Source organism: Aspergillus chevalieri, chromosome 7 (assembly GCF_016861735.1).
Source record: "Aspergillus chevalieri M1 DNA, chromosome 7, nearly complete sequence".
NCBI lineage: Eukaryota > Fungi > Ascomycota > Eurotiomycetes > Eurotiales > Aspergillaceae > Aspergillus > Aspergillus chevalieri.
The window spans coordinates 2,276,635-2,299,637 of NC_057368.1; the positions used below are offsets into that span (position 1 = coordinate 2,276,635).

Below are 23,003 nucleotides of genomic sequence, written 5' to 3' on the forward strand. Positions count from 1 at the left end.
GTCAGATGCATTTAAAAGGGACAATACATATGAAAATGAAAAGTAAACCATGGGAATAGAAGTAAAAGCAATGAATACATAGCCGTTGTCGGTGACAGTTGTAGGTGAATATCAAACGGCGCCAGCAGTTCACCACCCAACAACCAACTATTTCAACGGCCATATTCCTTTTTCTCCACCTCTTAATCCTCTTCTTATTTCTTTTTCCTCAATAATATCTGTGCAAACATCCTCTCCTCTCTTTGTTTGCTGGCACATTGCGGCAGGCCGTGCATCTCCGGCAGCTTTACCCCTGGTGCACGTGACGAGCCATAAGCGACACCTCAGCAACGAGACAACCGGCGGCTCTCCTGAGGTCATATCCATCAATCCATTTCCATCTTCGAAGTCCCTCCATCAAACCTCTCCTCCTTGTCTCTTATTTTCCTTTCTCATTCTCTCTTTTGCTCCTCATTACCCTCAATTTCTTTTTCTTTTCTGCTCTTTCCGTTGTTTTTGCTGGCGTTGTTTACTGGGGTGGATGAGGTCGTCCTCCGGCCTTGATAGTAAATATGGCTCCTCTTCCCATTAAGTTCACGGAGCTGGTCAATGTACGTTCCCTATAGTCTCCCCAGTCGCTTCCTCTTGCTGCGTCTTCCCTGCTGTTGCATCTCCGACTAACGCCTCGCGCTCTCACCTGCAGTTGACCAACGCTGAAATCGCGGTATGTTCCTGACGCCCAACCTGTCCTCCCGCTTCCTGTGGTGGTACCACGCCGGTGCTTCGGTCGCGCTTTTCCTCCTCCCCAACGATCCTACAATGCTTCATTGAAGTTCAGAAGACAATTTACTTACGCTTTAGCCCTATCACAGCCCTCCTCGATTGGCTTCAACTCATGTGTGAGTACCGGCATCCTCCGCATCCTCTGACAGCTGGTCTGTGCCCCTTGGTTGCTAATTCCCCGGTGTCCCTGCATGACAGACTCTAGAATCGGATCACTACCTCTGTGTTCGCCAGAAACTCAGCGAAGATGACAAGCCCCAAGTGATTATCATCAACCTCAAGAACAACAATGAAGTCATCAAGCGGCCGATCAACGCGGACAGTGCTATCATGCACTGGTCCAAGAACATCATCGCCCTCAAAGCGCAAGGACGGACAATCCAGATCTTCGACCTGTCGGCAAAGCAAAAGCTGAAGTCGGCGGTTATGAACGAGGATGTCGTGTACTGGAAATGGTTCAGCGAGACGAGTCTGGGTCTGGTGACAGATGTTTCTGTTTACCACTGGGATGTCTTTGACCCCACCCAGTCTCAGCCCATCAAGATCTTCGACCGTCTTCCAAACCTGAGCGTATGCATTCCGAAATCCCTGACCGTTTCCCATCACTGACATGCTATTGCTGCTCAGGGATGCCAAATCATCAACTACCGTGTCAACGACGACGAGAAGTGGATGGTCGTGGTTGGTATCAGCCAGCAGCAGGGACGTGTCGTTGGATCGATGCAGCTGTTCTCCAAGGACCGCGGGATATCGCAGTTCATTGAAGGTCATGCGGCCGCATTTGCTTCAATTAGAGTCGAGGGCTCTCCACTGGAACACAAGCTCTTCACATTCGCCGTTCGAACCCAGACGGGCGCCAAGCTGCAGATCGCCGAAATTGACCACCAAGAGCCCAACCCGCGCTTCCAGAAGAAGGCCGTGGAGGTCTACTTCCCGCAAGAGGCAGTCAACGATTTCCCCGTCGCCATGCAGGTCTCCAGGAAGTACGATGTCGTGTACTTGGTCACCAAGTACGGTTTCATTCACCTCTATGACCTCGAGACCGGCACGTGCATCTTCATGAACCGGATCTCCAGTGAAACGATCTTTACGACCGCCCCTGACTCCGACTCTGCTGGTCTGGTTGGTGTGAACCGCAAGGGCCAGGTCCTGTCTGTTAGCGTCGACGAGAGCACCATCGTTCAGTATCTGATGGAAAACCCTGCCATGGCTGGGCTGGCGGTGAAGCTTGCCTCCAAAGCTGGACTCCCTGGAGCCGATCACCTTTACCAGCAGCAATTCGACAGCTTGGTCGCCCAAGGCAACTATCCCGAAGCCGCCAAGATCGCTGCCAACTCCCCTCGTGGGTTCCTCCGTACCCCGGAGACTATCACCCGCTTCAAGAACGCTCCTCAGACCGGACAAATGTCTGTCATCTTGCAGTACTTTGGTATGCTGTTGGACAAGGGCGGTCTCAACAAGTACGAAAGTGTCGAACTTGTCCGACCCGTCCTGCAGCAGAACCGGAAGCACTTGTTGGAAAAATGGATGCGCGAGGAGAAGCTCGAATCATCTGAAGAGCTTGGAGACATTGTTCGTCCGTTTGACATGAACCTTGCTCTGTCGATCTATCTGCAGGCCAATGTTCCCCACAAGGTCATTGCTGGATTTGCTGAGACTGGCCAATTTGACAAGATCCTTGCCTATTCCAAACAAGTTGGCTACCAGCCCGACTACACCCAGCTCCTGCAGCACATTGTCCGCGTGAACCCTGAAAAGGGTGCTGAGTTTGCTTCCCAACTCGCCAACGAGGACGCCGGTGCCCTCATTGACCTTGACCGCGTTGTGGATGTCTTCCTGTCCCAGAACATGATCCAGCAGGCCACATCCTTCTTGCTCGATGCCCTGAAGGACAACAAGCCCGAGCAGGGCCACCTGCAGACACGGCTGCTGGAAATGAACCTTGTCAACGCCCCGCAGGTCGCAGATGCCATCCTTGGTAACGAAATCTTTACGCACTACGATCGCCCTCGGATCTCCCAGCTTTGCGAGAACGCGGGCCTCATCCAACGTGCGTTGGAAAACACTGATGACTCTGCCGTTATCAAGCGCAACATTGTCCGCACTGACCAGCTCAGCCCCGAGTGGTTGATGAACTACTTTGGAAACCTCTCGGTCGAGCAGAGTATCGATTGCCTCGATACCATGCTGGCCGTGAACATCCGCCAGACTCTGCAGGCTGTTGTGCAGATCGCCACCAAGTTCTCGGACCTTCTCGGGCCCGGCCGTCTTATCTCCCTCTTGGAGAAGTACCGCACCGCTGAAGGTCTGTACTACTACCTTGGAAGTATCGTTAACCTGAGCGAAGACTCCGAGGTCCACTTCAAGTACATCGAGGCTGCTACGGCTATGGGCCAGATCACGGAAGTTGAGCGTATTTGCCGCGAAAGCAACTATTACAACCCGGAGAAGGTACGGAACTTCCTAAAGGAAGCTCGCCTGACCGAACAGCTTCCGCTCATCATCGTCTGCGACCGCTTCAATTTCATCCACGATCTGGTTCTGTACCTGTACCAGAACCAGCAGTACAAGTCTATCGAGGTCTATGTGCAGCGTGTCAACCCTTCTCGTGCTCCGGCCGTTGTTGGCGGTCTCTTGGACGTCGACTGTGACGAGGGCATCATTAAAAACCTTCTGTCCACTGTTGACCCAGCGCTGATTCCGATCGATGAGCTGGTGACTGAGGTCGAGAAGCGGAACAGACTGAAGCTGCTTCTGCCTTTCCTTGAAGCAACTCTTGCGACCGGCAACCAGCAGCAGGCTGTCTACAATGCTCTCGCCAAGATCTACATTGACAGCAACAACAACCCCGAGAAGTTCCTCCAGGAGAACGACATGTACGACACCTTGACGGTCGGAAAGTACTGTGAGAAGCGTGACCCCCACCTCGCGCACATTGCGTACAAGAAGGGTCAGAATGACTTGGAACTCATCAACATCACCAATGAGAACTCGATGTACCGGGCGCAAGCTCGCTACCTCGTTGAACGTGCCGACTCGGAAATTTGGTCGTTTGTTTTGAGCGAGAACAACGTGCACCGTCGTTCATTGGTTGACCAGGTCATTGCAACTGCTGTTCCTGAGTCGACTGAGCCCGACAAGGTTTCCATCGCCGTCAAGGCTTTCCTTGACGCCGACCTGCCTGGTGAGCTGATCGAGCTGTTGGAGAAGATCATCCTCGAGCCTTCGCCATTCAGTGACAACACCAGCTTGCAGAACCTCATGATGCTCACTGCCGCCAAGGCCGACAAGGGTCGCCTCATGGATTACATCCACCAGCTCAACGAGTTCAGTGCAGATGAGATTGCTGAGATGTGTATCTCTGTTGGACTCTACGAGGAGGCGTTCGAGATCTACAAGAAGGTCAACAACTATATTGCTGCCGTCAATGTGCTTGTCGAGAACATTGTCAGCATCGACCGTGCCCAGGAGTTTGCTGAGCGCGTGGAGTTGCCCGATGTGTGGAGCAAGGTCGCCAAGGCTCAGCTTGATGGTCTTCGTGTGTCCGATTCGATCGAGTCGTACATCCGTGCGGACGATCCATCGAACTACAACGAAGTTATTGACACCGCAACTCACGCTGGCAAGGATGAGGATCTCGTTAAGTACCTGAGAATGGCCCGCAAGACGCTGCGTGAGCCCGCCATCGACACCGGTCTGGCTTTCTGCTTCGCACGTCTTGACCAGCTCGCCGAGCTGGAAGACTTCCTCCGTGCCACCAACGTTGCGGATGTTGAAGCTTCTGGTGACAAGGCGTACGAGGAGGGCTACCATGAGGCTGCCAAGATCTTCTACACCAGCATCTCCAACTGGGCCAAGTTGGCCACTACCCTGGTGCACTTGGAGGACTACCAAGCTGCTGTCGAGTGCGCACGCAAGGCCAACAGCGTCAAGGTCTGGAAGCAGGTCAACGAGGCATGCGTCAACAAGAAGGAATTCCGCCTGGCGCAGATTTGCGGTCTGAACCTCATCGTCCACGCCGAAGAACTGCAAGACCTTGTTCGCCAGTACGAGCGCAACGGCTACTTCGATGAACTCATCGGAGTTCTCGAGGCTGGTCTGGGTCTGGAGCGGGCTCACATGGGTATGTTCACCGAACTGGGCATCGCCCTGTCCAAGTACCACCCCGACCGGGTCATGGAGCACCTCAAGCTTTTCTGGTCTCGTATCAACATCCCCAAGATGATCCGTGCTTGCGAGGAAGCCAGCCTCTGGCCAGAGCTGGTGTTCTTGTACTGCCACTATGACGAATGGGACAACGCTGCTCTCGCGATGATGGAGCGGGCTGCCGACGCCTGGGAGCACCACTCGTTCAAGGACATTATCGTCAAGGTTGCCAATCTGGAGATCTACTACCGGGGATTGAACTTCTACCTCCAAGAGCAGCCCTTGCTCCTTACCGATCTGCTTCAGGTCTTGACTCCTCGCATTGACGTCAACCGTGTTGTGCGCATCTTCCATGCCTCGGACAACATCCCTCTGATCAAGCCTTTCTTGTTGAATGTGCAGACCCAGAACAAGCGGGCAGTCAACGACGCCATCAACGACCTGTTGATCGAAGAGGAGGACTACAAGACTCTTCGTGACTCGGTGGACAACTACGACAACTTCGACTCCGTAGATCTCGCCCAGCGACTGGAGAAGCATGACCTGATCTTCTTCCGCCAGATCGCCGCCAGCATCTACCGTAACAACAAGCGGTGGGAGAAGTCGATTGCGCTGTCGAAGCAGGACAAGCTCTACAAGGATGCCATCGAGACCGCTGCCATCTCTGGCAAGTCCGATGTGGTCGAGGAGCTCCTTCGCTACGTAAGTTTTCTCTCATTCCTATTAATTTATTAGGCTGATAGCTAACCTGCATTTAGTTCGTCGACATTGGCAGCCGCGAGTGCTATGTTGGTATGTTGTACGCCTGCTACGACCTGATCCGGCCAGATGTGATCATGGAGGTGTCGTGGCGCCACGGCCTCCACGACTTCACGATGCCCTTCATGATCAACTTCTTGTGCGAGCAGACGCGGGCGATCGAGATGCTCAAGAAAGACAACGAGGAGCGCAAGTCACGAGAGACGACGCAGAAGAAAGATGAGGACAACACCCCCATCCTGGGCGGTAGCCGATTGATGTTGACGCAAGGACCGGCCCAGGCGCCTCCGCCGATGGCCAGCCCCATGCCGTATGGCCAAGCCAATGGTCTTACACCCCAGGCCACTGGATTCCGTCCCTTCTAATCGCATATTTTCCTACTTTAATTCCGATATCTACATTAGTGTCTTTTTTTCAATTTCCTGTTGTCATTTGAAATTTCTTCAATTTTTTTGTGTATGTGTATAACAAGAAGCGCAATGGATGAACCATGGTAACCATCCCTACATCATGGAAAAAATGACAGTCGGAGGAAAACCGGCGGAAGGTCGGTTGTGGAGAGAGGACGAGATTTTAGTACAATGGCTTTCTCATTTTCTATTTCCTATTATCTTTGCGTGATTGGAACAGTCGGCAGCATAGACTTATCAAAACTCTTATTCCTGGTATTATGTACACTATGATGCATAAGCGAGAGAAGCGTCCACGTGCACCCACATCCTTCCCCATAGCAGTCCCCGGTGTAGCGATGACGATCTAGTGTGGGTTGAGCAGTGACTTGTTCTCTGCAGGATGATTTTCCTGTTTTGGGGGGGGAACTACCGAGTCAGTTTGGAGTTAAGGCACATTGGCGGTGGATAGGCTATTATTGGCGGGGGACCGTGGCTGGTCGTACCAAACGCCGAGACTCCTTGGCTCGATGATCAGGACGGCCGTATCTGATATGGAAAGATATGGGATGATATGAAGGGTTAGTCTACGCGCTCGCTGAGGACAAGAACACCGGGCTCTGGGCTCTGGAATGCTGCCTGTTTCGGGCAGAAGGAGGGTAGCGACACACTGGGCAGGGATGCAGGAAAAGTGTTTAACCTCAGATTCCCGGGTGGGGGAGGATTTAGGAGAGAGACGGGTTCTATCTGGACGAGTGAAAACTGTAGCATCTTTTCCGTACACAATGGTGACAACAAGTAAAGGTGGTACTGTACAGAGTATGTGCTTCCACGGAGACTTTGATACTACTCCGGGAAACTAGTATCGCTACTATATCGGGTAGTGGGCTAGGCGGATACACAGGGCTTGGCATGTGATGCGGGCATGGGGTCAGCTGACCGGCGGAGGGAGGATGAGCTGATAGCAATTGTCATTGTATCTCCCCTGATCGACCGCCATCGCCCACAATTGCCCCAAGACAAATGCTACTGCTAATGCTTTTATAAATCGACCCTTTCGGGTGATCTTCGACCGAGGTTTTCTTAGTGCTGCTATCCCACCTGGAGCTGTCCGGTGTGCCGGTGAAAACCGTCTTGGGCTTGTCTTCTCGTAATCGTAATACTGTATCGTACCGTACAATACATACTGCCGCACCCCGCCGCCATCAACTATATCTCCCCTCCTCCTCCTCTTCCTCCCTCCCATCCTCTCTTCTTCTTCTTCCCTTCTTCTTGTATCTATTTCTTCTCTCATCCTCCTCTCTCCATCGCTATATCCATCATTGTCCTCTATTGCCCTGTCTAACATCTCTCTCATCCATTAATCCCTCCATTACTTATCTCTCCGCCCGAGGTCCGGTGCCCCGCTAGAGCTACGTGCTCTTCTCCTTCCCGCCAACAAGGTGAGTCAATTCTGTATCCCGCGGGTAAAGGATGAGAGTGAGTGACCGAGGCTAACCGTTCCGTGTTCCTATTTAGCCCGTCGTCTCGTCAATTGACCACTTCTTCTACCTCTTCTCCTCCTTGCCCTAACTCCTCACCTTACCTACTCTTATCATACGCAATGGCGGCTTCCCTTGCCCACCGCCAGGCCGAGTCGGCCATCGACGATGTAGAGTTCCTTGAAGAACACCATGAGAAGTTCCAAGACTCTGTCCACCGTCGTCTACGGGCCAATTCCACCATCATGCAGTTTCAGAAGATCCTTGTCGCCAACCGTGGCGAAATCCCCATTCGTATCTTCCGTACCGCCCACGAACTCTCCCTCCAGACAGTAGCTGTCTACTCTCATGAGGACCGTCTCTCGATGCACCGTCAAAAAGCCGATGAGGCCTACATGATCGGCCGTCGTGGTCAATATACCCCCGTCGGTTCTTATCTGGCCGGTGATGAGATCATCAAGATCGCTCTCGAACACGGTGTCCACCTCATCCACCCTGGTTACGGTTTTCTTTCGGAAAACGCAGACTTTGCCCGTAAGGTCGAGAAGGCTGGTCTGGTCTTCGTCGGTCCTACTCCCGACACCATTGATAACTTGGGTGACAAGGTCTCTGCTCGTCAGCTTGCCATCAAGTGTGAAGTGCCGGTCGTTCCTGGTACTCCTGGTCCTGTCGAGTCGTTCGAGGAGGTCAAGGCCTTCACTGACACGTATGGATTCCCCATTATCATCAAGGCCGCCTTTGGTGGTGGTGGTCGTGGTATGCGCGTCGTTCGCGACCAGAGTGAACTGAAGGACTCTGTTGAGCGTGCCACTTCCGAGGCCCGCTCCGCCTTCGGTAACGGCACCATCTTCGTCGAGCGTTTCCTCGACCGCCCCAAGCACATTGAAGTCCAGCTCCTTGGTGACAGCCAGGGCAATGTCGTCCACCTCTTCGAGCGTGACTGCTCCGTCCAGCGTCGCCACCAGAAGGTCGTCGAGTTGGCTCCCGCCAAGGACCTGCCCACCGACGTGCGTGACCGCATCCTGGCAGATGCTGTCAAGCTGGCCAAGTCTGTGAAGTACCGCAACGCCGGTACCGCTGAGTTCTTGGTCGACCAGCAGAACCGCTACTACTTCATCGAGATCAACCCCCGTATCCAGGTCGAGCACACCATTACCGAGGAAATCACCGGCATTGATATCGTTGCTGCCCAGATTCAGATCGCCGCTGGTGCTACCCTCGAGCAGCTGGGTCTCACCCAGGACCGCATCTCCATCCGTGGTTACGCTGTTCAGTGCCGTATCACCACCGAAGACCCCTCCAAGGGCTTCTCCCCCGACACCGGTAAAATTGAGGTCTACCGTTCCGCTGGTGGTAACGGTGTCCGTCTGGACGGTGGTAACGGCTTTGCTGGTGCCATCATCACCCCTCACTACGACTCCATGTTGGTCAAGTGTACTTGCCGTGGCTCTACTTACGAGATTGCCCGTCGCAAGATGCTGCGTGCCCTGGTCGAGTTCCGTATCCGTGGTGTGAAGACCAACATTCCCTTCTTGGCTTCGTTGCTGAGCCACCCCGTTTTCATCGACGGTACCTGTTGGACCACCTTCATCGATGACACCCCCGAGCTCTTCGCCCTCGTTGGCAGCCAGAACCGTGCCCAGAAGCTGCTCGCTTACCTGGGTGACGTCGCTGTCAACGGTAGCAGCATCAAGGGCCAGATCGGTGAGCCTAAGCTCAAGAGCGACATTATCAAGCCCACGCTCTTGGACGCTGCTGGCAAGCCCCTGGACGTTTCCGTTCCCTGCCAGCAGGGTTGGAAGAACATCCTGGACCGTGAGGGTCCCGATGCGTTTGCCCGTGCTGTGCGCGGCAACAAGGGCTGCTTGATCATGGACACCACCTGGCGTGATGCTCACCAGTCGCTCCTGGCTACCCGTGTTCGTACCATTGACATGCTCAACATTGCCCACGAGACCAGCCACACCTTCTCCAACGCTTACAGTTTGGAGTGCTGGGGTGGTGCCACCTTCGATGTCGCCATGCGTTTCCTCTACGAAGACCCCTGGGACCGTCTCCGCAAGCTCCGTAAGGCCGTCCCCAACATCCCCTTCCAGATGCTGCTCCGTGGTGCCAACGGCGTTGCCTACTCCTCGCTTCCTGACAACGCCATCTACCACTTCTGTAAGCAGGCCAAGAAGTACGGTGTCGACATCTTCCGTGTTTTCGACGCCCTCAACGATGTTGACCAGCTCGAGGTCGGCATCAAAGCTGTCCGCGAGGCTGGCGGTGTTGTCGAGGCCACCATTTGCTACAGTGGTGACATGCTGAACCCCAGCAAGAAGTACAATCTCGACTACTACCTTGCCCTGGTTGAGCGGATCGTCCAGCTTGGCACCCACGTCTTGGGTATCAAGGATATGGCCGGTGTGCTCAAGCCCCAGGCCGCTCGTCTGCTGATTGGTGGCATCCGCGAGCGCTACCCTGACCTCCCCATCCACGTCCACACCCACGACTCTGCCGGTACCGGTGTGGCTTCCATGATTGCCTGTGCCCAGGCTGGTGCTGATGCCGTCGATGCGGCCACTGACAGCCTTTCGGGTATGACCTCGCAGCCCAGCATTGGCGCCATCCTCGCTTCGCTCGAGGGCACTGAGCAGGACCCCAAACTCAACCTCGCTCACGTCCGCGCCATCGACACTTACTGGGCCCAGTTGCGCTTGCTGTACTCGCCCTTCGAGGCCGGTCTGACCGGTCCTGACCCCGAAGTGTACGAGCACGAGATTCCCGGTGGTCAGCTGACCAACCTCATCTTCCAGGCCAGCCAGCTCGGTCTGGGTCAGCAGTGGGCCGAGACTAAGAAGGCCTACGAGGCCGCCAACGATTTGCTTGGTGACATTGTCAAGGTTACCCCGACTTCCAAGGTTGTTGGTGACTTGGCTCAGTTCATGGTCTCCAACAAGTTGTCGGCCGAGGATGTGATCGACCGCGCGGACCAGCTTGACTTCCCTGGCTCTGTTCTCGAGTTCCTCGAGGGTCTGATGGGTCAGCCTTTCGGTGGATTCCCCGAGCCTCTGCGTACCAAGGCTCTCCGCAACCGCCGCAAGCTCGAGAAGCGTCCTGGTCTCTACCTGGAGCCTCTTGACTTGGCCGGCATCAAGAACCAGATTCGCGAGAAGTTCGGATCGGCCACCGAGAGCGACGTGGCCAGTTACGCCATGTACCCCAAGGTCTTCGAGGACTACAAGAAGTTCGTGCAGAAGTACGGTGACCTCTCCGTCCTGCCCACTCGCTTCTTCCTGGCCCGTCCTGAGATTGGCGAGGAGTTCCACGTCGAGCTGGAGAAGGGTAAGGTGCTTATCCTGAAGTTGCTGGCTATCGGTCCCCTCTCGGAGCAGACTGGCCAGCGTGAGGTCTTCTACGAGGTCAACGGTGAAGTGCGTCAAGTTAGTGTTGAGGATAACAAGGCGTCGGTGGAGAACACTGCTCGTCCTAAGGCCGATGCTGCCGACAGCAGCCAGGTCGGCGCCCCCATGAGCGGTGTTGTTGTTGAGATCCGTGTGCACGATGGTCATGAGGTCAAGAAGGGTGACCCTGTTGCTGTTCTCAGCGCCATGAAGATGGTAAGTTTGCCCCCATGGCTCCCGAGAAAAAGAAAAAAGAAAACGATGCTGACTAGTTTAGGAAATGGTGATCTCTGCACCGCACAGCGGCAAGGTGTCGGGCTTGCTCGTCAAGGAGGGCGACTCGGTCGATGGCCAGGATCTCATCTGCAAGATTGCCAAGGCCTAAGTGGGTAAACAGTGGGATTCTCTGTACAATTTAAGCACACGATGCTATGATGTTTTGAGTTTCTTTAGAGCGTTTCATTTTGTTATTTTTATATAGCGGATTTCATTGGAATGATAATTTCGTTCAAATTCAAGTGATTCATATCGTAGCCATCGACTTATCTACAGAACGTTGTATGGTAATCTATCTACAACCGAGCACTCCCTCTCCCATCCCTAATCTCCGGCACAGCACCCCAAACTCTCATCGCTTCATCCCAAAACGCATCCTCCCAAATCCCCACTTCCCCATTCCCCTTCAACACCCTCATATGTCGATGACTACTCGTCCCCCACCCAATATCCCTCTCCCCATTCAAAAACCTTGCCAACGGCCCAATCAACGCCCTCTCAACAATCCCCTTCTCCCGCTCCTGGAGAACCTCCCCATTCCCCCAGAACCAGATAAAATGGTCTGTTGCGTGCGTAACGCCCCACTCAATTGGGATTTGCTTCTCCGCACATTTCAGGCGCATTTCTACGCGATACCTGTAAATCGAGGAGTCGGGAACGCCATGCGAGACAAGCGAGTGGATAAGCCCGCGCTGCATCTTGTACACTTGCATATCGGCGTATACACGCCCGAAGGCATCGCTGTCCCAGTTCTCTTGGCCTGGGGGCAGTTTACCATCTGGGTAGTACAGCGGTAATAAAGCGTCAACAGTGGACGTTGGGTACTCCGCGATGAGCCGGGTGCGCAGCGCATCTAGGGTATTAGCCTCCGGCGGAAACCAAAGACTGTAGAGTTTTGGCTCGTTGCATGTTTCTCCCAGGAGCAGTTTTATGTTGCGGTTTTTGAAGCGTCGTGCGAAGTCGCCGTTCTCTAGGCTTTTGAAGAGATCCTTTGAGACGAACGTGCTGTCGGATGTTGGGCGGTATTGGTGGAATTGGGTGGATGTTGCTGCGGTGAGGAGCGTGTCTGGATCGAGGGCACGCAGGCGGGATAGTTTCTCGGAGTCTGGGAGAGTGGTTGGGATGTTGAGGTGGGAGAGGAGGGCGTTGAATTGGGTTTGGGCTTCGGGGGGGTGCTTGGGTTGGGCGGCGGGGCTGTTGGACCAGATGCAGGCTTTTCTTATTATAGATTGTTGAGGTGGGAGGGAGAGGTCGTAGGTTAGTTGGTGGAATGTTGAGTATGCGCCTGTCACCGTTAGCCCTCACCATTGAGGTAACTATGAAGGGAGGTTGGGGCGAAGACGAGCATACCAGCAGAATATCCCCCAACAGTGATATTCTCTGCATTACCACCAAAGAGCCGTATATTGTCTCTCGTCCATTCTAGGGCAAGTCGCTGGTCCCAGAAACCGTGGTTTCCGGTTGTTTCGCCTGCGGTGGCAGCGTCGTGCTCTAGTTCGGAGGAGTACAGGAAGCCGAAGACGTTGAGGCGGTAGGCCGGCATGACGATTATGGCGCTCACGGGGGAGTCGCCTAGGAGACCTACGCCGGAGAAGCCATTGGGAGAGCCAAATTGGAGCCAGCCGCCGTCTGTCACTGTCAGATATCGAGTCTTTACGCAGGATGGAGATTGAACGTACGGATGTAGAAAAGAACAGGCCAGCCTGCACATCCATACACACACATTAGCAAGACAACCAACACCAAAGCCAAAAACAGAAACAGAGACTAACCACCCTCCGGAGAATCCCCAACCGGCACCCAAACATTAACCTGAAAACAATCCTCACTCCACCCACTCTTATCCACCGGTCCCAGAAACGCTGGCTGCGGACACACACCAGCGCCCTTATCGCACTTCCCCGGCTCCTCTTTCGTCCCGTAACTATAGTCATACGGGAGGGAAGAAGCTCTGCGCCATCGTTGTGAGGGCGGAAGACCGTAGCGGAGATTACCGAAGAAATGACAGAGAGGGGTGTCTGTGGCTGCGGCGGAGAAGGTGAGGCCTTGGATGTAGCCACGGTGGGAGAGGGAGTAGAGATGTGGTTTTGCCGTTGTTTGCATCGTTATTTTTTCTTGTTTACTTTTGGTTTATTGACTCTGTTTGTTAGGGATGGGGATGGAGATGGTGTTTTATGCCGGGGAGTTGGGGTAACTTGGAGTTGTGCAATATGCGGGGTTGATTTGTCGGAGCGTAGATTTGGAGACCGAGCCGAGCATATCAGATTAGATAGTATACCACATTGTGAGTAGAGAATTGGTCATGTCATTAAATATTCAACATACAATCAAGATACAAACTTATCATAAGACGACACTAAGCACGCAATTTTGACCCCTGTCCCCTGTCCACAGCTAATGACCTTTGGTATACCCATCCCACCACTTGGACAAAAACCCTCCCGGATTTGACTGCTCCTTCCAACTCTCCCTTCTCGTCGCCATGTTGGTATCCAATGGGTTTCTCTTCTGGGTTGACAGCCCGCTAAAGAGGACCGCGTTGCTGGATCGTCGGCGGTCACCAATGTTGGGGGGAACAGTGTTTTGGTTGCTAGGGTTGGATGCAGTATTGGCGCTGGAAGTCTGAATATACAACACCTATATTAGCTATGCTTGAGAGACGGGCGGGGTGATGGAAGAGGGAAGGCTTACTCGTCGGTCCATACTGGACGTCGATGCCTCACTGGACGATGAAGCCCGTCTTTCTGGATAATAAACCTGGGGAGAACCGCCTCTCACCCAAACGTTGTGATGTTCGTGTCTGTCTCCGATAAAACCGTGCCAGTGTCTAGGGGGAGAAGCTGCTGTAGGCGTAGTCGTAGGCGTGGACGTAGGCTGCGATGAATTCGGGAATTGATTGTTCATAGTACTAGTTAAGTCCCAACACCAAGTTAGTCAGGAACCCACATCATCGTCATGATCCAGGACTAGACATACAATGATGATAAATCGACGAGATTGTTATGACACTAGGATGACCCGGATATTGCTCCGAGTATCGTCCATATATAAATCATCGCTGGGAGGGGAGTTGGGGCCATGGATTGCACGATGACTTATGATGATGACATTGTGTGACTTTACACATACTGCTTATTGGACACTGGTCCGGGACATCCGTGGATTGACTGTATCAGAGAGCAAATGTGAGGAGAGGAGCGATGCTATAGTTGACGTCAGCGGTGGAAGGTTCCTATTCGGGTAACTAGCATCTACGATTTATCACGTGCTTATAGTGACCATCGCTATCGGTTTGGACTGACAAGATAAGGGTTGAGGTAGCTGGACACGTAGTAGAATAGATAACATGGCGTGTACTCAAGCCGAGACCAACAGGGATCATGCCCGAAGGTAGCCATTGCTTCTCTCGGGATGCATTTCATGTGCTTCGAAAGGGTTCACACGCAACCTGCCGCTGCGGCTCAAGACTCGACTCCGTAACTACTTGGTATATTTCGAAGTATACTTACTTCACTCGCCTCGGCACTTGGATAACATAATCCACAACCGAGCGGGCCACCTTTCAGCTCTCCGACGTATGCCATATTGATAATTGAATTCAAACTGCCACTATGCCACCAAAATTGCAGGAAAAAACACAAAAATCAATTCAGCAGGAAGGTAAATTTTACTTGCTATTTCATCCTTAAAGAAGAAAGAAACCACCAATATTCGTGAAGCTGCACGCCTGTATGGTGTACCTCGGACAACACTACAACGCCGATTGAATGGCACCATAAATCGTGCTGAAAAGCAGGCCAATTGTCTCAAATTGACAAAGGAAGAGGAGGAATCACTTATCCGATGGATACTCTATTTGGATCAACGTGGAGCAGCTTCCCGACTGTCTCATGTCCAAGATATGGCCAAGATTCTTTCCAATCGTGGTTCATCCAAAATCCAACCTATTGGCAAGAATTGGGTATATAACTTCATCAAACGCCATGATGAATTAAAAACCCGGTTCTCAAGAAAACAACCACCAGCGTGCCAAATGTGAGGACCCAAATCTCATCAAGGAGTGGTTCAACCGTGTACAAATCACTATAATGCAGTATGGGATTACATATGAAGACATTTACAATTTTGATGAAACTGGTTTTGCTATGGGCCTTATTGCGACTGCCAAAGTAGTGACTAGAGCTGAAACTACTGGTAGTCCTGCACTATTGCAGCCTGGGAATCGTGAATGGGTTACTGCAATTGAATGTGTTATTGCTATGGGGTGGGCTCTGCCTCCGTGCGTTGTATTCAAGGGAAAGTCTCATATACAGGCTTGGTATGAGGACAATGCTTTACCATCTGATTGGAGGATTGAACTTAGTGAGAACGGATGGACAACAGATCAAATTGGTCTCTCCTGGCTTCAAAATATCTTTATTCCGACAACGAATGGCTATACTAAGGGAACATATCGTCTGCTTATTGTCATGGAAGCCACTTAACGCCACAATTTGATCAGATGTGCAATCAGGATAATATTGTGCCAATTTGCATGCCTGCACATTCATATCATCTTTTACAGCCTCTTGATGTTGGCTATTTTGCAGGCTTGAAGCGCACTTATGGCCGCTTGGTGGAAGAGAAGATGCGGCTTAGGATCAATCATATAGACAAGCTTGACTTCCTTTCGGCATATCCACAGGCCCGTAAGGAGGCCTCCAAGATGGATAATATCAAGAACAGCTTCGTGGCAACTGGTCTGGTTCCATACAGTCCAGAGAGGGTGTTGACACAGCTCAATATATATCTGAAGACTCCTACACCTCGTGGGAGCCAATTTACCAACTCTGATCCGAAAACACTTCATAATCTCAAGCAACTAAAGAAGCAAGAATCCACTGTCAAAGAGTTATTGAGACAGCACAGCAATAGCCCCCCAACTCCTGCAAAGACTACTATGGATCAAGTTTTCCGCAGTTGTCAAATGGCCATGAAAAGTGTTGCAATTTTGGCAAAGGAAAACCATGATTTGAGGGCTGCGAATGAGAAACAGCAGCAGAAAAGAAAGCCCTCTCATAGACAGATAGTCTATACAGGAGGCCTTTCTATTCAGGAAACTCAGGGTATATACAAAGTGAGAATGATGCCCAAGAAGCCTCTACTACTGCTGCTTCAGCAGCAAACCAATCACCTGTACGGGCACCACGACGATGCAGTGATCGTCGTAGTATTGGGCATAGGAGACTGCAATGTCCTAGTCGCAATAGAACTTAGTTTTTATAAAAAATGCATTTTTTTTGTTGTGTTATTGACTTCAACATTGCGACCACCGTCGGGAGGGAGGTGGCTTGCTCGGTTGTGGATTACGTTATCATTCAATTTAAATATCCAGGCCTAGATAATGGCGCAGAAGTATAAAATCTTTAATATGCAGAGTACAGTCCATGACCCTACGGAGTAGAAATGTACCCAGCTTATCAATACGCTACGGAGCATTGTAACCACACCGACCCCTCTTCGTTTAAAAATATGCTCTATCACAATTATATCGGAAGAGGACGGTACGATTCCACTCGAAAGCGCCAGTCGAGCCAATGGAACCCGACTATGTCGGTGATCTTCAACACCTCATAGACTAGCGATGCATTAGTTCCATGCACGCCCTTTATATGACTCGATTGTTATAGACCATCTACGGAATATCGCTTAGATTATGCTGTAGCAGCATGGCAGTGCTGCACAACCCAGTTTCCTTGTTATCCTCAACTCCCCAACTGAACAAGTCTACGATATGCACGACACAAGCCACGGCTACCAACTAGGCGTCGACGTCGGCGGCACCTTCACAGACGTCTTCGTTTTCACCCCCACCGGCCACACCCTCCGCGCCAAAGTCCCCACCACAATCCCAGACCAAAGCATCGGCATCCTCGACGGCATCGCCAAAGTGCGTCAACAACTCTAGCGACAAGATGGCGACTTCCACGGCACATTCCAATTCATCCATCACGGCACAACGACAGCGACTAATGCCGTGCTCGAGGGGAAAGGCGCACGCACGGCGCTGGTCGTTACCGCGGGTCATAGGGATATTCTCGCGTTGAGACGCTCGCATATCCTCGGTGGACTGGGTGCTTGGATTCATTATACGCCACCGGAGCCGATTGTGCCGTTGGAGAGGGTTGTCGAATGTAGGGAGCGGATGTCGGTTTTGGGGGAGACGGTTGTTGATGTTGATGTTGCGGATTTGAGGGTGCGGTTGAGGGAGATGGCGACGAGGCATCGACCTGAGTTTCTGAATTCGCATGGGAATGACAAGCATGAGCGCGTTGTGGAGGGGGTTGTTCGGGAGGAATTGGGGAGTGATGTGGCGGTTATTTGCTCTGCTGATGTGCTAAGGGAGGTGGGCGAGTACGAGCGGACGGTGACGACTTGTACGAATGCGCTGGTGAAGCCTGTTGTGCAGGCGCATTTGCGGAACTTAGCTGGGAAGCTTGCGACGGAGAGCGAAACGATTCGTGTTCTTAAGAGTGATGGCGGATTGACGAGTCTTACTCTTGCCGGGGAGCTGCCTGTGAATATCCTCATGTCCGGACCAGCTGGGGGTGCCAAGGGAGCTGCAGATACTGTCGCGCAGTACACACCGTACAAGAAGCTCATCACGCTTGACATGGGCGGTACATCGACAGACTGCACACTTATCTACGACGGCAAGCCACAACTGCGACGGGAGACAGTCGTCGATACCCTGTCTGTTCGCTCGCCTGCCGTCGATGTCAAGACTGTCGGCGCTGGAGGGGGTTCTATCGCGGCATACTTGGAGCTTACAGAGACACTTTGCGTTGGCCCTGAAAGTGCAGGCGCAAAGCCGGGACCTGCATGCTATGGAAAAGGAGGAAAACAGGCGACGGTTACAGACGCAAATCTGGTGCTGGGATACTTGCCCAAAACCCTCCTTGGTGGTGAGTTCGCGCAGGACGTGAAGTCTGCCGTCTCGGCTGTGGAGAGTATCGCGACGCAAATGGGCCTTCCAGTTATCCAGACAGCCGAGGATATTATCAAGATCGTCAATGAGACGATGTACGGCGCTCTCCGACTGGTCTCGGTTGAGCAGGGCTACGATCCTAGAGAATTCGCTCTGGTGGCATTCGGAGGCGCAGGACCATTGCACGCCAATGCTGTCGGAAAGTTGCTCGGCGCATGGCCTGTTATTATCCCCCAGTCACCTGGGACGCTGTGTGCCCAGGGAGATGTAACTACAAAGCTGAGCCATGAGCAGTCTGCTACTTTCATCCGACTCCTCGCTGACGCGACTGCTACCGAGCTGCGGGAACAGTACGCGAAGCTGGAGCAGCATTGTAGAGAAACGCTGCAGAGATCAGCATCCACCAACTCATGGCCTGTCACTTGGAACACCAAATACCAAGCAGACATTCGGTACAAGGGACAAGAGTTGACAGTTACTGTTGATTTGCAAGCGGATGAGTTAGCCCTCGATACAGAGGCATGGCACGCAGTATTGCGGGGAAAGTTCGAGCAACAGCATCGGCAACTATTTACGTATATTCTGACAGGATTCGAGTTGGAACTCATGCGACTTGGTGTTGTGCTGGAAGATGCTTCTCCCAATGTGAAGATGCAGCAATTGGACAAGGCGACGTCAAGCGAACCACCTGCAGATGCTAAGCTCGGCGAACAGACGATTATCGTTGAAGGAAAGAAACAACAAGCCACTTTATGGGACCGGTACAAGATCAGTAAAGATGGCATCCGCGTCATCGGACCTTGCATCGTCACCGAAATGGACAGCAACACGCTGATATTACCTGGTTACTACGGAGAAATCGACAGCATCGGAAACATCCTCATCAGACCAATCGGCGAAGAGACGACCAGCTCAATACAGCAACACAACGACGTATCCCCAACGGAATTCGTCCGCAATACTCCACTAATCCCAACTCTCGTCTCAGCCGCCCTATCCTCCATCCGCGGCGAAATGGACAAGATGATGCTCCGCTGCAGCATGTCCCCAGCCATCCGCGAACAACAAGACGAATTCAACGTAATCACCGACAGCCAGGGCAAGATGCTGGTAGGCCAATTTGCCAGTTTCATCACCCAGTTCTTAGAAGCCTGGCACGGCACGATCGAGGACGGTGATGTCTTTATCACCAACGATGTCTACCAGGTTAAGGGGGCGATGAGCCATCTCAATGACGTGATTGTACTCCTGCCTATCTTCTACGAGGGCAAGCTTATCGGCTGGGCTTCACAGTTTGGTCATTTGACTGATGTGGGTGGGATGGTGCCGGGGAGTATGTCGATTAATGCTACCTCGGTGTTCGACGACGGTATTCAGGTCCCGTGTATCAAGCTGTACTCGAAAGGAGTTGTGAATTCGGATCTCCTCGAGCTTCCGTGCCGCAACTCCCGCCAGCCCGCATGGTGCCGATCTGACATTACCGCTATCATCGCCGCTTGCAGTATGGCAGCGATACGAGTCCGCGAACTAGCTACGCGTTTCGGATGCGAGGTATACCTAGCTGCCTGCGACGAGTTACTATACCGGAACCGCACAGGATTCGCCAAGATTATCGAGCGCCAATTCGACGACAAGGAAAGTACATTTACCGATTTTGTCGACGACGATGGCCACGGCGTTGGCCCTTGGGCATTAACCTGCTCAATGAAGAAAGTCGGCAATCACGGCCTCAAGTTCGACTGGAGCGGGACGTCGCCACAAAGTTCGCACAGCATTAACTTCTACCTCTCCGAGACCATGTTCAAGATGTTCATCGGGTACTACTTAATCGCAGCCGCAGCCCCGGGAAGAGTCATCAACGACGGCTTCCATGATCTAATCGACGTGTACATCCCCGAAGGAACGGTCCTGAAACCAGTCCGTCCGGCGCCCATTTCCTGCAGAACTCATTTCCTAGGACGTACCCTGGACATGGTTCAGGCCCTAATCGGCCAGAAGGATGATGCGTACCAAGCTGCCGCTGGCTTCAGCGATTCACCACACTTCTTCTATTCGGGATTCAAACCCAACGGTGAATGGTACCAGTTGTACCAGATTGGATTTGGCGGCGTGCCTGCCCGACAGGCAGGCGACGGACCCGACTGCCATTGTCTCTTCCCGGCTATCAAGTCCATTCCTACGGAAAGTATCGAATTGAATTACCCTTTGCGCATCGAAGCAAATGGAAGCGTTCCTGACACTGGCGGTCCGGGGTTCTACCGTGGCGGCAACGCTCAGCGCACGCTATACCGGTTCCTCTCTCGTGGTGAAATCAGTCTGCACGATGATCGATGGTTCACGAAGCCGTGGGGCTTGAAGGGGGGTAAGCCGGGCAACGATCTCGGAAGGCCTTGTACCGACGCTCTACCGATGATTCAGGCGTGGTAGATGCAGAGATCCTACCCTCAAAATGTGACCACGTCCGAGTCAACCCAGGCGACCTCCTCGAATGGACAACATGGGGCGGAGGCGGGCTAGGCGATCCTCTAACCCGCCCCGCTGAAAAAGTCGCACTCGAAGTCCAGCGAAACCTTGTCACCATTGAAGGTGCGAGGACCGGCTACGGCGTCGTTCTAAATGATGATCTTAGCGTGGCGGTGGAGGAAACGGAGACGTTGAGAGTGAGTATGCGTGCTCAGAGCGATGAGGTTTCTAAGTATGATCGTGGTGGGGATCTTGGGGTGTTGAGGGAATCGTGTCTTGAAGAGACTGGGTTGCCGGCGCCTACGCCGCAGTGGGAGGTGGAGTTGTATGGACCGCATGCTGGGTTGGATTATGTGAGGAGGTGGTATGCTGATATGGAGCAGGAGAAGGGGTGAAAGTTGGATGTATAGATTAGATGGTGCGTATGATTGAGTAGTGGACAATGAACGAGTACCCCATTATGAACTTCTTCTACATATCAAACGGCTCGACTGTCTCCAGTTCCAAGTTTGATTTCTTCTAAGGTGCAAGCGAGCATTATAGCCCAAATCAAATCTCACCTCTCGCGGCAGAGAAATGTAAATGCGACTCGGTTTGAGATTCAGATCAACTGTGACTAACCATTGACACAGACATTTAAAATGGTTGAGAAAGAGCTAAAAATCTTTGTAGTTCATCAGATATAGCAACCTCTGTAAGCTTGATCTGCATCCATCGTTCCCGATCCAACCCATGAGAATGGCCTCTCACAGTATTCTGTCCAATTTCGTAAAAAAGCATCTTTGTTGCCAAAAGCCATCCGAAGACCCATTCGTCTTCGCGGTGAGAGAAATCCCCTATCCCAGAAAACTTAGACAAAAATGCCATTCATTGTCCCTTTTACCTCGATGCCGATGAAAATCGGCACATCCTGGAGATGGCCCTCCGTCGTGACTTCTATGATGGAGTTGAACCGGCTGACTAGCTATGACATTTAAGGCCCATAAGAGTTGTACGTCTCGGATGTGCAACATGACTATATAATCTATCTTTCTGTCTATCCTGTGGGACGTGGGAAGCCACAGAAAAGACAAACCGCTGTTCGACTTGCGCCTGTAGCCGTACGCTGCTGAAAACAGTTCGTCGCAGGATTCTGTCCACGACGCCTGCATTTACCGCGTTGTCGTATTCAGAAAAAGTGGTAGTGTTAGTTAGGCACCGGCATGATCGAATCTGACGTTGCAAAGCAACTCAGACGGTAGAAGCTCAGGTAGAAGGTCATCTTCACCTGATGAGCAATAAAACAAGAGATTGCAGCTTGGTGATAGGGCATTAAACATGGTATTCGAGCTGTTGCTGACGTTGCTCCCCCTAGATTTGCTTTTACTGCTTATGTTGATATCTCAGTCACTGCTGTGATTATGGTGACGGGAATTTTCCACAGCCGAGGCAGTGGAATGTTCTCCGGGAATGACAACTTGGCTTCATAAGCCTAGCACGTGGAGATACCTTGAACACTGTACCAATCGTCGTAGATGGTATGATACCCGATTTCGATGGTACGGACGGCCGTATAATTTGCGAGGAGAAAACATAGAAGTGCCCTAAAAGGCCCAACCCACCCACCATGAGTGTAATGGGGAGTGGTATGATGCTGTGCGTCATAGGCGTTTGCCATTTTATTAAAGGAACGGAAAATTTGAAGGGGAATTGGTTGGGTCCCTCTCGTAGAAATTCCTGCCCTCTTAGGAATTCTACCGTGTTCTCTCCTTGCCATTAGATCTATGCTAAAAGCCCTGGGCCTCCTGCAATACGCGTTGCAAATTACAGTAGTTCTTGCCTGATCCTTCTGGGCCTCAGAAATAGCCTTAGCTGAGTTGTCGAATGGATCGAGAACGTTGTGATAGCCTGATAAGTGATGCAGACCTATAATATGGCTTTGACATCGTGTTTCAGAAATCAATTAATACCCAGAAAGGACATGTATAACACCTCATTATCTCAGAGCTAACAGCTATTATTGGCCACATCGGGGTTCCAATCTGCGCATATTCCTGAATTCAGCAGAAACTGTTCGAAGTTTTGATCATAAACGGTGGACGTGAAAGGTTTTAGGTGATGGTCAAGTATTTTGACACAATAATCACCGGCTATAGTGAGTTGCTCTAGCTCATCTCAGCTTTGCTTTTGATCTTGCAAGCTATGGTTTTGGTCGTGCCAGGTAGAACCGTAACAATGGGCAAGTAACAAAGCAGAAACCGAACGAATTCGAGACAAGGAGGTTGGAAGAAATGTCTCTTCGTCTCAGAATTTTGATTATTACCGACAAGATAAAGCGTTCCTTAAAACCTGTATTCCAGGAATAAGCAATATGAGAGGAGTTAGACCTCCTACT

At 52.1% G+C, this 23,003-nt stretch overlaps 6 protein-coding genes across 6 annotated transcripts; 4 read left to right on the forward strand and 2 right to left on the reverse strand.

Moving 5' to 3' along the window:
• Nucleotides 1-551: 551 nt before the first annotated feature.
• On the forward strand, nucleotides 552-6,032 carry ACHE_70757S (clathrin heavy chain; the record flags this gene model as incomplete). The annotated part of the gene is made up of 6 exons (XM_043283125.1): nucleotides 552-590; nucleotides 683-703; nucleotides 852-878; nucleotides 961-1,332; nucleotides 1,390-5,610; nucleotides 5,667-6,032. The coding sequence occupies 6 exons, from the start codon at nucleotides 552-554 to the stop codon at nucleotides 6,030-6,032; spliced, it is 5,046 nt and encodes a 1,681-aa protein (XP_043140436.1).
• Nucleotides 6,033-7,659: 1,627 nt separating this feature from the next.
• Nucleotides 7,660-11,308, forward strand: ACHE_70758S (pyruvate carboxylase; the record flags this gene model as incomplete). Its single annotated transcript, XM_043283126.1, has 2 exons — nucleotides 7,660-11,139; nucleotides 11,201-11,308. 2 exons carry the CDS (start codon nucleotides 7,660-7,662, stop codon nucleotides 11,306-11,308), a joined length of 3,588 nt encoding a protein of 1,195 aa, XP_043140437.1.
• A 187-nt stretch (nucleotides 11,309-11,495) lies between these two features.
• ACHE_70759A (putative carboxylesterase) lies at nucleotides 11,496-13,302 on the reverse strand (the record flags this gene model as incomplete). Its single annotated transcript, XM_043283127.1, has 4 exons — nucleotides 11,496-12,484; nucleotides 12,550-12,828; nucleotides 12,879-12,902; nucleotides 12,972-13,302. 4 exons carry the CDS (start codon nucleotides 13,300-13,302, stop codon nucleotides 11,496-11,498), a joined length of 1,623 nt encoding a protein of 540 aa, XP_043140438.1.
• Nucleotides 13,303-13,593: 291 nt separating this feature from the next.
• On the reverse strand, nucleotides 13,594-13,902 carry ACHE_70760A (uncharacterized protein; the record flags this gene model as incomplete). The annotated part of the gene is made up of 2 exons (XM_043283128.1): nucleotides 13,594-13,821; nucleotides 13,891-13,902. 2 exons carry the CDS (start codon nucleotides 13,900-13,902, stop codon nucleotides 13,594-13,596), a joined length of 240 nt encoding a protein of 79 aa, XP_043140439.1.
• A 3,070-nt stretch (nucleotides 13,903-16,972) lies between these two features.
• On the forward strand, nucleotides 16,973-20,593 carry ACHE_70761S (uncharacterized protein; the record flags this gene model as incomplete). The annotated part of the gene is made up of 2 exons (XM_043283129.1): nucleotides 16,973-17,128; nucleotides 17,225-20,593. The coding sequence occupies 2 exons, from the start codon at nucleotides 16,973-16,975 to the stop codon at nucleotides 20,591-20,593; spliced, it is 3,525 nt and encodes a 1,174-aa protein (XP_043140440.1).
• Nucleotides 20,594-20,832: 239 nt separating this feature from the next.
• On the forward strand, nucleotides 20,833-21,024 carry ACHE_70762S (uncharacterized protein; the record flags this gene model as incomplete). Its single annotated transcript, XM_043283131.1, has 1 exon — nucleotides 20,833-21,024. The coding sequence occupies one exon, from the start codon at nucleotides 20,833-20,835 to the stop codon at nucleotides 21,022-21,024; it is 192 nt and encodes a 63-aa protein (XP_043140441.1).
• Between the last annotated feature and the right edge of the window lie 1,979 nt (nucleotides 21,025-23,003).